The 13,037-nt window shown below is 41.7% G+C and overlaps 1 protein-coding gene across 4 annotated transcripts in view; it reads left to right on the top strand.

Annotated features, from left to right (window-relative positions):
* LOC122767214 (ankyrin repeat and BTB/POZ domain-containing protein BTBD11-A) overlaps positions 1-13,037 on the top strand; it is a 155,286-nt gene that overhangs the window by 106,335 nt on the left and 35,914 nt on the right. For all 4 annotated transcript variants that reach the window (XM_044022627.1, XM_044022628.1, XM_044022626.1 and 1 more), the window contains exon 2: positions 1,389-1,538. In XM_044022627.1, coding sequence (XP_043878562.1) covers positions 1,389-1,538 — 150 coding nt within the window. The remainder of the gene's footprint in view (positions 1-1,388; positions 1,539-13,037) is intronic.

The following is a 13,037-nucleotide window of genomic DNA, read 5'->3' on the forward strand; positions in this document are numbered from 1 at the left end:
TGGAGGTTGGAGTCCTTAGCTGAACTCCCTGCCCCGTCCTTTTTTCCACCCATGTCTGTCCTGCGGCAGAAACCGCTGCAGAATGAGGCTCTGGAGTGTTTGTCCACCGCGTGGCTTCTTTTGTCTAATGGCCTGGCGTCGAACACGGACGACGTTCCTCTGTGTTGTAATTACTGTTTGTTTAGAAGCGGAGCACACCCCAGCGCTGTGTCATTAGGATTAGCACTTGGTGGGGTGTCGCTCTCTCCGTTCTCGATTGTCCATCTGTCACAAGTCATTCTCTGCTGCTAAACGAAGCCTGGCTGCTGAAATGGCACTTAAATGGATTAAATCCTCTCTGGCCAACATTTTCCGCTGCCCATTTTGTTTTGCAGGGGAAACACAACAACACACACACACGTACACACACCTGTGATTACAACACAGTGTTGTAGTAAAAATAAAAGGTCAGAATGCACATTCTAACAATGCAAGGTCGTGCTTCGGATTCACAGTTCGCGAGAAACAAATGTGGCTCGTTACAGCCTCGTTGACTTCATTAAAGTTAACGTGGGGAACGAGGGACTCATAATGAACCCATGAAAGTTCACTGAAGAGATATATGACTATATTTCACAAAGAGGAGGCAGTGCTGCTAAAATGATGTTCCTGCTAACTGTTCCTCTTTTTGGTGCTCTCAATAATCTATTACATTCAAGGTCCTGTCCTTAAATGTAGTGCGTTATCTGTCCAGATTAAATCCAGATAATTTGGAGCCGTCTGGTGCAGGAACCGCAATTGGTTTAGGGCTAGCGCTTGATTTGAGTTCTTTTTGGCAGAGCTTACATTTTTTATAATATTGGACGATTATATAGAGCACATTTCATCGTGCGATGCCAAAACTGTGATCATGATTGAAATATGATCGTACAGCCCCAATAAATTTTAGGAGAAAAATCCACTTTTGAAACCTTTCGTGTCTGTGTCTGTTGATATTTTCAGCCATCGTCCAACTGTGTCTTGCTTTGCTCGGGCTGTGTCGCTGCTACGCTTCTGCTTTGGCTTCATCAGTCATGCTGAGTCATGATCTGGGCTGTTTATGATGTCTTTGAAATAGCTTGAAATGGCACAATTGTGTTTGGACGAGGTGTTAGTGAACAAGTCTGCTTTGAAAATTCATTGCCCTGTTGTTTGACGCAAGTTTGTTGATGATTTGACACGATATTTCATGTCGGAATTGTACTATATCATATATATATATATATATATATATATACATATATATGTGTACATATACATATATATATATGTACATACATACATATATATTTGTATCTATATATATATATACATACATATGTATATGTACATAAGAGCACTTCTTGAGCCTCTGCTGTTTGTGTTTCCAGGTGTGCTGAGTCTGCCGGAGAGTCTGAACCTGCACCGGGACCAGCAGCGGTCGGGGAGGAGCGGAGAGGGTCATGGATACACGCAGGCCGAACTCCGTACTCTGGAGCAGTCGCTCCTCGCGACCCGAGTGGGCAGCATCGCCGAGCTGAGTGAGTGGACTTTTTTTTTCTCCTACTTCAAGCGGCACGTGGTGTCACGAGAGTTTAACACAGCTGTGAATACTAAACTCCTCATTTATTACACCTCAAAGTCAGACGACGAGCAGAAACGCAGTTCTCGGGTTTTGCCACGTTACAGCTTTTGCAAAATACACGTCATAAAAGTTTGATATGGGATGAAGATCCTGTGATTAAATAATACGATAAAAAAATAGTCCGTCACACATCTGAAATCCTGAATTTGACTGACCAATTAAGGCTTTTCCAAGCTTTGGCTGCAAATATACATACATTTTAAAGTCAAATGACTCAGCGTTTTACTACCATAGTATTGATTCATATACGTGTTCATTATAAAATAAAATGAGAAAAAAAGTCTAGCTCCTAGCTTAAAGATAGCTTAAATTGGCTATAAACAATTGTTATCGATGTGTTAGCTCAAAGTTAGCTTGGCTAAAACAATTATCTATCTATCTATCTATCTATCTATCTATCTATCTATCTATCTAAAAGCTAGCTTAAAGTTAGCTAAAACAATTGTTATCGATGTGTTAGCTCAAAGTTGGCTAAAACAATTATCTATCTATCTATCTATCTATCTATCTATCTATCTATCTATCTAAAAGCTAGCTTAAAGTTAGCTAAAACAATTGTTATCGATGTGTTAGCTCAAAGTTGGCTTTAACAATTATCCATCCATCTATCTATTTATCTGGCTATCTGACTAGCTAGCTAGCTAACTAGATGGATGATTTCCTGAAAGTGTAGTGAGATTGCAGCACAAACCGTGTGTTGTAGCTGTATTACTTTACCCTGTTTTTGTTGTTGTTTTTTAAAAAAAGAGAAAAATATATGACTTTTTAAAGCTGTGATCTGTGTCAAAGACGGAGCGTGTAGCTGTGTGGGACATTTGTTGGCTCGTGTTCTTGTTGTTCTCTGGGCCTCATTAGCAGCGCTGGGTTCGACTTGGTCGCGAAACGTGTTGATTAATAATAAGCGAAGACGTTTTTTTTTCTATAATTGTACTGGGATTTCTACTCCCACCACGAATCACTTGACTTCATGTTTAATTACTTTGTTTTAAAACAAAAATCAACCATGAGAAGATCTTTAATACACACAAGGTGTCGATGTCCTCATGTCCTGCACAGTGCAGACGATGGCGAGCACTTCACGAGATTAAAAACAAGCCTTCGGTCAAAAACAACCTCATATATGAAAGACAAGTATGAAACAGAACAATATGAATACAAGGATCAGATCGAATTATGACAAGAACGCCTATGTTATTTATCGCATTAAAAGTAATTAAAGGCATATTTACAACAAATAGCTGCAGCTTTGATCTGGAATCAAAGAGGATGTAATTTCCTCCTCTTTGATTCAGGTTGCCATGGCTACTGTGGTAGGGAGTTTCAAGATGTAAAATTGCCAAAAACAAGTGACTTCAGAATGCAAAATTAACACCAACACCAAGGGGCTCCAAGAGATTTTCGTTCCCATCGCATCCACCTAATACATATGTCGACTGAATTTGGTTCCAGGAGCAAAATTGAATAATTTCTGAATTTTGAGCAAACTTTCATGAGTTTCCTGCATTTTAGAGCCCAAATAAGCGGCGCTCCTTTTAGTTAAAGAAGGAAATAAAACATGGCCTTGACATCGAAATAGGCTTTTAAGAGCAATTTAAAAAGACGAGCCAGACAGTGTGACGTCTGTTTGTCGGGTCAGTTCCATTTAGATGGAAAACAACATGACAGAAAATACGGGACTTTCTTTCTTTACTTTTGTGAAGATCTTTTTCTTGTTTCTCTCTTTGCAGCAAAGTTGGCAAAGAGAGATGCAGAAATAAAAAGCCCTGGCCCGGTTTATTAAAATATCCAATTTAATGTGGCAAAAAAGGAAAAAAACAACACACATTTTAACACGTTTAACAAGCTGCTGAGTGAAACTGGTGAGCGAGCTGAGACGTAAATAACCCGAATAGGCTCTTCCCTTTCATCAAATAAGTGAGCGCCCCTCCTCGTAATGTGGACGAATATATTATAATCAGCTCGTGAACACATGAGGTGAAAGCATTAACACAACAGTCTGTTCATGTGCTTATATTTTGGCACCGGCTGCTGTTTAATTCCTGTTTAACGCACCGTGTGTTTGACTCTGTACGCCGCCGCCGCAGCCGCCACCACGCGGCATCAGCTGGACACCGTGACCTCTGGGGTCGAACGTTTGCCGCTCAGGCGCTCAGAGAGGGTTTTACCACCTCGCGTCGCTCGTGTGATGTGAACAGATTGATGTGCAGTGAATGTGTATGATGACGACGGCATGGCGCGTGCTACTTTTAGCGTGTTTGACCATCTGTCTTTGCAAGAAAGACACAGAAGGGGTTTGACGTTTGCTAGAAGTACAAGATTTTATCAAAGTGGAGTCAACTGAAGATGATTTGAAAGGCCCAGTGTGTGCATTTAAGAGTTTATTGCACTGTCGATGACACAATTTGGGGGTTTCGTAGCTTTAGAACCAGCCTCGTCCTGTATAGCCCCAATTGTAATTGGCCCCAAGCATTCCATTTTCGGTGCAAATATCCTTTGGAAGTTAAGGCAAACGGCCACAGTCTATTCTCATACAAGGCTTGACGTCTTGTCGAGACAGGTTCTTGTGGCCTCGTCGTCTGCTGTGTCACGCTGACACAACCGTCGGGTAACCGTCGCCTACCGTTCCAAACCACACCGAACCGTACCATTATGGAAACACAAAAGAAGAAAGAGGGAATGGCAGAAAGAGCTGTGAAAGATCCTTTTTGGTATGTGAAGGCCACCGTAGTTCCCTGACGCACTACAGAAGGGAACGTCTCGCCAATTCGAATTCTTGCACACTAAACCTTCAAAACTGCGACTTTTCTCGGCGTCATTGGAAGACCAAAAGTATTTTTTCGTGCCCTACAGTCACGTTTGGATATGAAGTGGACGCTCGGAGCCTGGTTGCAGCGGAACCTCGAGGCTTCAAACCACGAGTTCAGATTCTTGGGGGTTACACAGCGTTACAGAGACTAAACCATCAAGTTGTACCAATTTAGAATCGTACCACATTTGCAGTGTCTGTCAAAGTTAATCAGAGTATGATTAGATTTTTTTTTGGACCAAATTGTGCAGCTCTAGATCCATCTCTCTCTCCCCCCCGTTTCTGTTGATCCTGCAGAATCACGGCACGATCCGAGGAAACCAGATTTCCTGTTTCTGCTCCTTGTACAGAAATCAGGTTACTGTCAAAATGGGAGAATAAGCAGATTTCCTGAGTGTGTGTATACGCGTGCGCGTGTGAGTGTAGAGCCTGTGGCGTTCAGTGTCTTAGAGGCTGACAGAAGGTTTACGGTAATTACTCTCATTTTCATATAGAGAAATAATGTGGTAATGATGGGTTATTATACGAAAACGCCGCACGTGCCACCGCTGGTGTCGCAGCGTGGGAAGTCAATGACACAGCAGGTGTTGCATGATGTCAACAGTTTTTTGTTGTCGCTTTTTTTCACGGTGGAAATTAAAAATCGCTTGTATCCAGAACGATAAAACAAGATCACGTTATTTAAAAAAAGGAGAGAAAGAAGTGGCCGCACAATCCCAGCCATCTGTGCAATTTCACACCCGACTTGTCCGGTAATTAATGAATAATAGAGGGTGTTAAAGAGCAATATCCATAATTTCATTCTCCCGAGGTGAAGAAATAAAGAGGCCATTATGTTTCTGGGGTCACATTTATCTCCCCGCTCATCTCATGTGCTCATATTTCACGTCTTCGGAGCGAGGGGAGCAAAAATCGCCGACGGCGGGGGTTCGAACGGCCGGCGCTCGGGGGTGTTTGCGTTTCTCCTCATCTCTCCCCGACATGCTGCCATGAAGAATAACGTTTAATATTCTCACGTGTGGCGCATAGGGTACATAGGCGCTGAAACTGCCATATTGTGACCAGGTGTGACAGGGAAATGGCGGTTCATCTGTCAGCACACCGGCCGCCGCCTCTGGGGGGGGTCCACCGAGCAGCCACTGGGCAAATAAACGGCGTAATGTAATACAGTGCGGTGCTCCAACAATGGGGCCTCACCATTCCTAACACTGGGTGTGCCTCCACCACAGAGCAGCGCAGATATTTCAAGTATGAATTAATGAAATCAAACCTCACGTTTCAAAAATGGGCGTTTCATGTTTTCACTGGATTCAGGATTCTCTGACGGGGTCATGTGATGGTGGACATGTAAAATATCATCACTTAGTGAACTGAACTGAATGTATTTTTAAACTAAGAAACAATGGGGTGCACCATCTAATGGTTAACATTTGTAACTGCAAGGGCAGTATGGACGATATAAGACACTATAAATACATTAAATTATTAAATGATTGTGTTATTAAGACTAAAATCAGACTTAAAATACATGTAAATGTGACTGAAATTGCACTACATTGAAATTCTCAAAGCTGAAGAGTTGAATTACTACTGCATGTTCAAGATCAATCAGACCTGGATCCACGACTCCGTCCCTTGACCTTTGACCTGGAAATAAAAGAAGTACCAGACACAAGAGAACAACAGACAAAAAAACATGTCAAAATCCAGACCGGTACATTTTTGGACTGACGGCAAGACTGAATTTAAACTCTGTTAGCTTAAAAAAAGAAGAAGATATATTTCAAAGTTAACTGATGTTAGAAAGGCACAGAATGATACTCAACATGCTACCAACTAGCCACATGCTAAAGTGTATATTTGTCTGTGATGTTATCGGTGAACAGGATAACGCGTAATTCTAAGTAAGGGGGGGAAAGGGGGAATATCGCTAACTAGCGTAGCAGAGGCAGCGACACTTCACTCAATAACTCGATTATCTGCTAGCTTGTTTACTGGGACAAGGACAGTAGTTCGATGAAGTGGCTAATTTAGCCTACAACCGTCTGAAAGACATAACCTGTAGGTGTGTATTGTTCACGTTTTGAGACATGTTTCAAGCCTTTAAACCAAAGATTGAGTGAATATATAAGATATTAAAGTTAGTCAATGTGGGATTCTGTACCTGATATGAAGTGATCGCCCGCAGAAGCAGAATCTGTTTCCTGCCGGTTCCCTTCGCACCATCTTCTAGGCCCACTTTGAGTCCGTGTTAAGCCTTCCCTCAGGATCTTTTGGTGATCCGGTGAAATGCTTTGCTTGTCCCCGACCGATTTGATATTCTATCTGAGTCAGCTGCCACGTGTACTGTACATGCTGACCGTCATATACATCTGTGGCTTTGCTTGGCTTCGCTTCCTGCCAAAATGGCGTTGTTTTGGTTCTGAGTGTTGCATAATGGGATTGTGTGACACTTAAGGGAACGTTCGGCGCGCACAAAACTTATCTGAAACGCGACTACATTTAATAATCCACTCAAAATTCAACAAAAGTGGGGATCAGCCATTTAATTTGTTCCGATGCTTAGTGTGGAGGATAATCAGCGGGAAGCGATAAGACGAAAAACACGAGGATTAGATAGTCGGTAAGATTAGAACAAACAATAAAGGGAAGTGAATTGAATTGAATTGAATTTCTCCCCACATGATTTTTTATCAGTGTTGGTTTAAGTCGCTGATTGAGCGTTTGTGCAGCGTGAAGTCGGATTGAGGACTTCTCTCAGTGAGTTCACTCGTCGGCTGCGGACTCTCATGTGCTTCCCTCCGCGAGCCGCTCGCGCTACAGAAAAATCTCCTGACTCAGAGACGTTCGCTCCCTTAACTGACACCAGGTGCTGATTCACTGCAGGGGAAAGTTTCCCCGCTCTGTTAAACCACAAGAACACACGCCATCTCTTTATTGCTTTGGTGAATCAGTGTGTGCTTCAGAGAGCACATTGTTGATATTAATGGCGCGATGTCTATCGTTTTAATCGGCAGTTTTTGCAGTGAAATGACGAGAAACCGTCACCTTTTGTGATTCTCTTTGCAAATTAAAAGGGGAAAAGAGATAAAGACCTTATCGGGAAACTATTTTAAGGGAATGTGAATAATATTTTTCAAACTTCCGTACACACAGAAAAAAATAGGATGACATTCGTTGAGTTTTGAGCAACATTTTGTGCATTTATGGATGAAAAAGCTAATCTTTTCATCTAGAAATTAGGCAACAGAACTTGCCTTGAGTTGACTTTGAAGATGTTTCACCTCTTAAGCCTTTTTGGGTAAGAGACAAAAGTTTCTTCTTCTTCATAAAGTTTAAAGTTCTTAATCACAGTTTGAAGTTCTGTATCACGTTAAAAACCATTGAACAAAAAAAAATGGCCGTATTGTTCTGGTTTCCCCCCTGAAGCCAATTAGGAAATGAGGATATATTGAAAAGCCACTAAGGAGTTAATGGGTCTCGATCACTGGTTTTTGGTTCTTCCCCCTTTTAGCGCAACACTGTCAATTTTGTAAACGACGTTCTCATTAAGAGGAAAATGGGGGATAAGTGGACACCATTGACCCAATTCAGATTCTAACCCAAGCGCTGACGCGGTCGTAGTGTTTACGACTTCAAACTACAAAGACCAAACTGTCAATTTGTCCACGTTGTGTTTAGATAATTTTGACGTCGGGAAAAAAAGAACAACATAATTATCCTCGTTAAATTCGGCCCTGGCTTTTAAAGATTCAGACGGCAGCAGGTTGAAGAACCCGCGCGGCTGTGGATTTCCACTGTGCATAAGCGGGGAGAGGGAAAAAGTGCTTATTCCTCAGCTCTGCGTTGGTTTCTCAAATAGAGAAATCGCTCTCTCCCTGCTGAGGTGCACGAGGTTTGAAAGGGCACAGAAAATTGCATAGTGATGTTATTTCTTCTCTTCCATTGTTTTCCTCTCTCTGTCTCTCTTTCTCCCCATGAAGTGATTGCTTACTGAACACCTGACTAACTAGCAATTCTGCGAGCATCTGCTCGCACATGTTTCAGGACCATCTGCTCGAAGTTTCCTCATAAACAATTATTTAAAAATAACATAAATTCACTATTTTTAACCAGTGAAGTTTCAACAAGATCGTGGTTCAGGACTATTCCCCCCCCCCCTCATTGTCTCTGCTCCATTATCCCACGCTGGGGATGTGTGGACGGAGGATAATGGGATTGCTTAGGAAGAGATTCTCGGGGAGGTGTAACATTTCATCTGGAGACTGTCCGCTCCGTTCTCATTTTTCATTATATTAGTGCTAAAATACTTCTCCCCACTTCTCCATGCATCATCCCTCCTAATCTCATAGTCTGACCCATTTTCCCGGGACGGGCGGTTGATGGAAAAGGAAGAGAGACGGGGAGACTAAATTTGATTCACCAAGTTTTCTCTCTGGTTGATCAAAGCCCATGAGAACCAGCGTGAACTGTCTGAGTCATGAGCTAAACAATAAGCACTTTTCACCCATTTGACAACTTCGCAGAAGATAATGTCACCATGTGTCCTTTTCCTGTGTCCCTCTAATGGACGTGTCGGAGTAACAGTGAAAGGTTCCCGCTGTCATTTCTGCCCTTTTTGTTCCACTCTGTCCAAAGAGGCCGCAAGTGTGTCCGCCGCGGGGATTCACGCCGGTGACCGTGAGCGAAGTCGGCGCCGAGCCTGGCTCCGCCCCCACTGCGTCGCCAGAAACACGTTCAGAATTTAGCAAAGTTTGGGGCGACTCTGCCGTGAATCAGGCTGATTTTTTATCCATGTAATGAGCAATAAATCTGGATTAATGTAGCAACTCATGGCGCAACAATCCAGTAATTAAGAATTAGTGACATCTAATGGTGAGACTGTAGATTGGTACAAACAGAGGACTCATCTATTGTGGCCTCTGCATACCTTTTTGGTACCGTACCATTTGGCGTTTTTCCGTCATACAGAGTTAGCACAGCTCGGCGCGACCTGAAGTACCTGGTACTTTTTTTAGTTTAGTTTAGTGCTCTTGCGAAAATGTGTGTTAATCGCCAACATTTAGCAAAGGGAAATGTCTAAAATGTCAATATTTAACAGAGGAGTCTGGTGTATTTAGCGACAGCGCCGCCAGAACCACGACCCACCCGTTCAGTGGCATTTCAGTCTGTGCTCGACTGATTCGAATGATTCAGTTACACCGAAAAACAACTGCTTTACAAGTCACTAGTTTGTATAAAGAACTGTATAATGGAAAAGTGCCAATTGTACCACAAGATTCCAGTCTCCATAAATCAAGAGCCTTGTCCAATGTACACAATAAAAGTCTCTAAAGCTGCCAGTCTAGCTCCACCTGGACCTTACCTTACCATTTTACCCTGGTACCCTAACGGAAGGGTGCCAAAAAATGGAAAGCTCGGGGCTAGTTATTTTGGTACTAACCCTAATGGAAACCAAAATTGAATCACGTCAGATTTTGTGATATTGGCAAATCTTCATGTTGTCGCCCAAAGAAACACTATCATAGTGTATCAGGATGAAACTGTTAATTCACACCTTTATTTCAGTAGTTTTCATCAGCGTCTATTTAAAAAAAAAGGGCCACAGTTTCAGAAAGAACCCGGTCTGACGTGGGCTCTGATTGGAGAGCGTCGATACACCAGCAGCGCTGATGAATATGTCACAGTACTGTCATATAATTTAGATTTTAAAAACACGTCTGGTTTACCTCTCAAAGACGAGGCCTGGGCTCGTTCAGTCAGCAGAAACGGGGTGCGGCCATTTCCCTTATCTGTCTCGCAGCACCGGGACAGCGAGGGTTTGCTGACACAACAATCCCTCCACACACACACACACACACACACATATATCTCTTCATCTGGTAGAAAAGACACAGGCTGGAATGAAGTCTTGCTCTCTGTTGCTTTCATGCTGTAATTACATGAGGCAGGATTCATTATGGTTGTAATGGCTTAATGTCCCTGGGTACCTGCCACGGGATCGTCAGAACATCGCAGCTCCGTGCTGCGGAGATGTGAGCAGAGATTCAAGAGACAATAAGTGTTCGGCCCAGGTTTGTTGTCTGGGTACGTTTTATTACATACTGTAGATACATAAGATGAACCTGTCAAGGTCAAATGAAAGTCAAGGTCAAAGCTATTATCTTGTTTTGCGTAACCAGTGCGTGGAGGGAAAAAAAGTGCCAGATCTCCCCTTCTCCATAATTATGAATCATGTATGTCTGTCTGTATTACTAAATCATTAAAACACTAAATAATGAAGATCTTCAGTGAATAAAAGATACCAGGAGATGTTAGTAATGTTCCCAAAGTCTATCTATTTATGTATTTAAACATTTTGTCTATATTAAAAGAACTAAAATACTGGACTTATTACTTATTTAGTGTCCTGTTATCATGCTGTTCTCCACAAGAAGTCGGTGAATAGAACAAAACATTAATGAAAAATTGCAAACACTTTTAATTAATATTGTTCTTCTTCTTCTAGTCTTTCTTCTTTCGGCTTCTGCCTTTAGATGTCGCTACTTAAAATAGTAAAATTTAAAAAAGTGCCGGTACACTTCAAGCAGTGTAACATTTATTTTCTAAAAAATGTTATTATATCAACACCAAATAGCTTCATTATAAGAGGTTCAAACAAGGTTATATCTATAATATTACACAACCAGAAGAACTTTAGAATATAGTTACTGTACATTAAATAAAATGAATATCAATAGAAATACACATACAATAAAAATGAAATGTTAAAAGGTCAAAATATCGCTGTTTAAGTTAAAAATACAAACTAGAACCAAGATTCAGTGTGTGATGCTAGTGGCTAAAAATAGTGTAACGTTTAGCTAACTGTTTGACGCTACTACTGCTGCTGATTATCAAATCTTAGCACGCTAACGCGTTTATCTAAGGTGGTAAACTATTCAAATACTCTTAATATCTAAGTGTTAATGCTGTAAATACAGTTTTTAACAACAAGGAAAGCACCTTTTCTTTTTAAATGTGTTCACTGCTTGTTGAAATAGTTCTGTAGCTCAGCTAATAGACGATAGCTTAAATTGGTGTCAGTTAGTTGGCCATTAGCTTAGCTCGGTAGCAGTTAGCTGTTATTTTCCACCAGTTTCTTCTCGTTTTTACTTTTCTTATTCATCAGATTGAATCATAAAGCTTTGGGATAAACATTTTCTTTCTTAAAAGAAAGGATTTGTGTCCACTGGCATTTGGTAGAAAGTGGATTTGTTTTCCTTCTCAGCACATCATGACTCTATGGTTAAAAGCAGTAGTAGTGTTTTATTATATTCACACATTTATTCTTCACCTTGGGACTCACTGTGTGTTCTCTTGCCTTGTATACGCCGTCGACACAATGTCTAAAAGGCTCAAAGAAAAACACAAAAGGAGAACGAGGATGGACGGGGGACACAAGATCTCTGTCATTGTGACTTAGCCGGCGGCAAGAGAACGGGGAGAGAAAAATAACAACAAAGTTTTGCTTCAAGAATGAAGCCGTGCACTTTGAAAGACTTTTAAAGACCTTTAAACAGCGAGAAAATGGTTTGAATAGCGATTTGGGTTTCAGACAATAATCCAATTGTGAGGTTTTTTTTGTTTGTCTGTTTGTTTTCTTGGCTCATGTGCTTTAGGGATTTGTTTGTGAAGGACACAAACTTTCACTCTTGACTTTAAAAACTTTCTGGTAATGGAGATTAAAGGGATAGTACTGTTAAGTAAAGGGATAGTACTCTACTAGTACTTTAGATTAAGCGAGGATTACGTTAATTCCTGATCACGTTTAAGGTCTAAGTCGATGCTGACATTCAAACATGTCGCTGTGTGCCCACAGTGTTGGATAGTGATTACGAACGTATCACTTTTCCAACGAGGCGGAAAGTGTTCGCATGTGCAAAAGCATCTCTGGAGAGGTGCAACACCCACAGGCAGATGTTCTATCTTAATAACTACGGTATTATCCGTGAGTCGGAGATGCGGGGGCTGAGGATACCTGAGCCTCGGCGTCTCGGCTACTTAAGGGACTTCAGCGGGCTGAGGGACATATTGCAGTTATTCCCGTTTAATATCCACTTTACAGTTAAGTCCTGCTGCAGTAAGATGGACATTACACCACAGCCTTTACAGCGGTGCCAGCGAGAGATAATGCACACTCACTAATTAAGTGTTTTGGAAGAAGCCCAGAAGGCTAATGAAAGTTCTGGGGTAATAAGGCGGTGAATTGAACAGGCTGCTGTTTGTTCTCACCTCACTGTTTCCATGAGAAAGGGAAAAAGGATGGAGCAGCTGTTTGGAGACAAAAAGGCAGCAGCTGTTTGTGCTCTGATGAAAGGGGAGCCTTCACAGAAGAAGAGTCTAATAGCTGTTGGTATTGAGACTGCACTCTTGTCATCGAGAACCGTGTCATTCTTCAAATCCATCCAGTTTATCAATCCGCCACGAGGCGCGATCACTCATTTATTGTGAGAGGGCTTTTAATCAAGCTTAATGGAATCGAGCATCAGCTCAACGATACTTTAAAGCTAAAATAGACACTTTTGTGGCTCAGGCCTGTTGTTGTTG

This window comes from Solea senegalensis, linkage group LG3 (genome assembly GCF_019176455.1).
Source record: "Solea senegalensis isolate Sse05_10M linkage group LG3, IFAPA_SoseM_1, whole genome shotgun sequence".
NCBI lineage: Eukaryota > Metazoa > Chordata > Actinopteri > Pleuronectiformes > Soleidae > Solea > Solea senegalensis.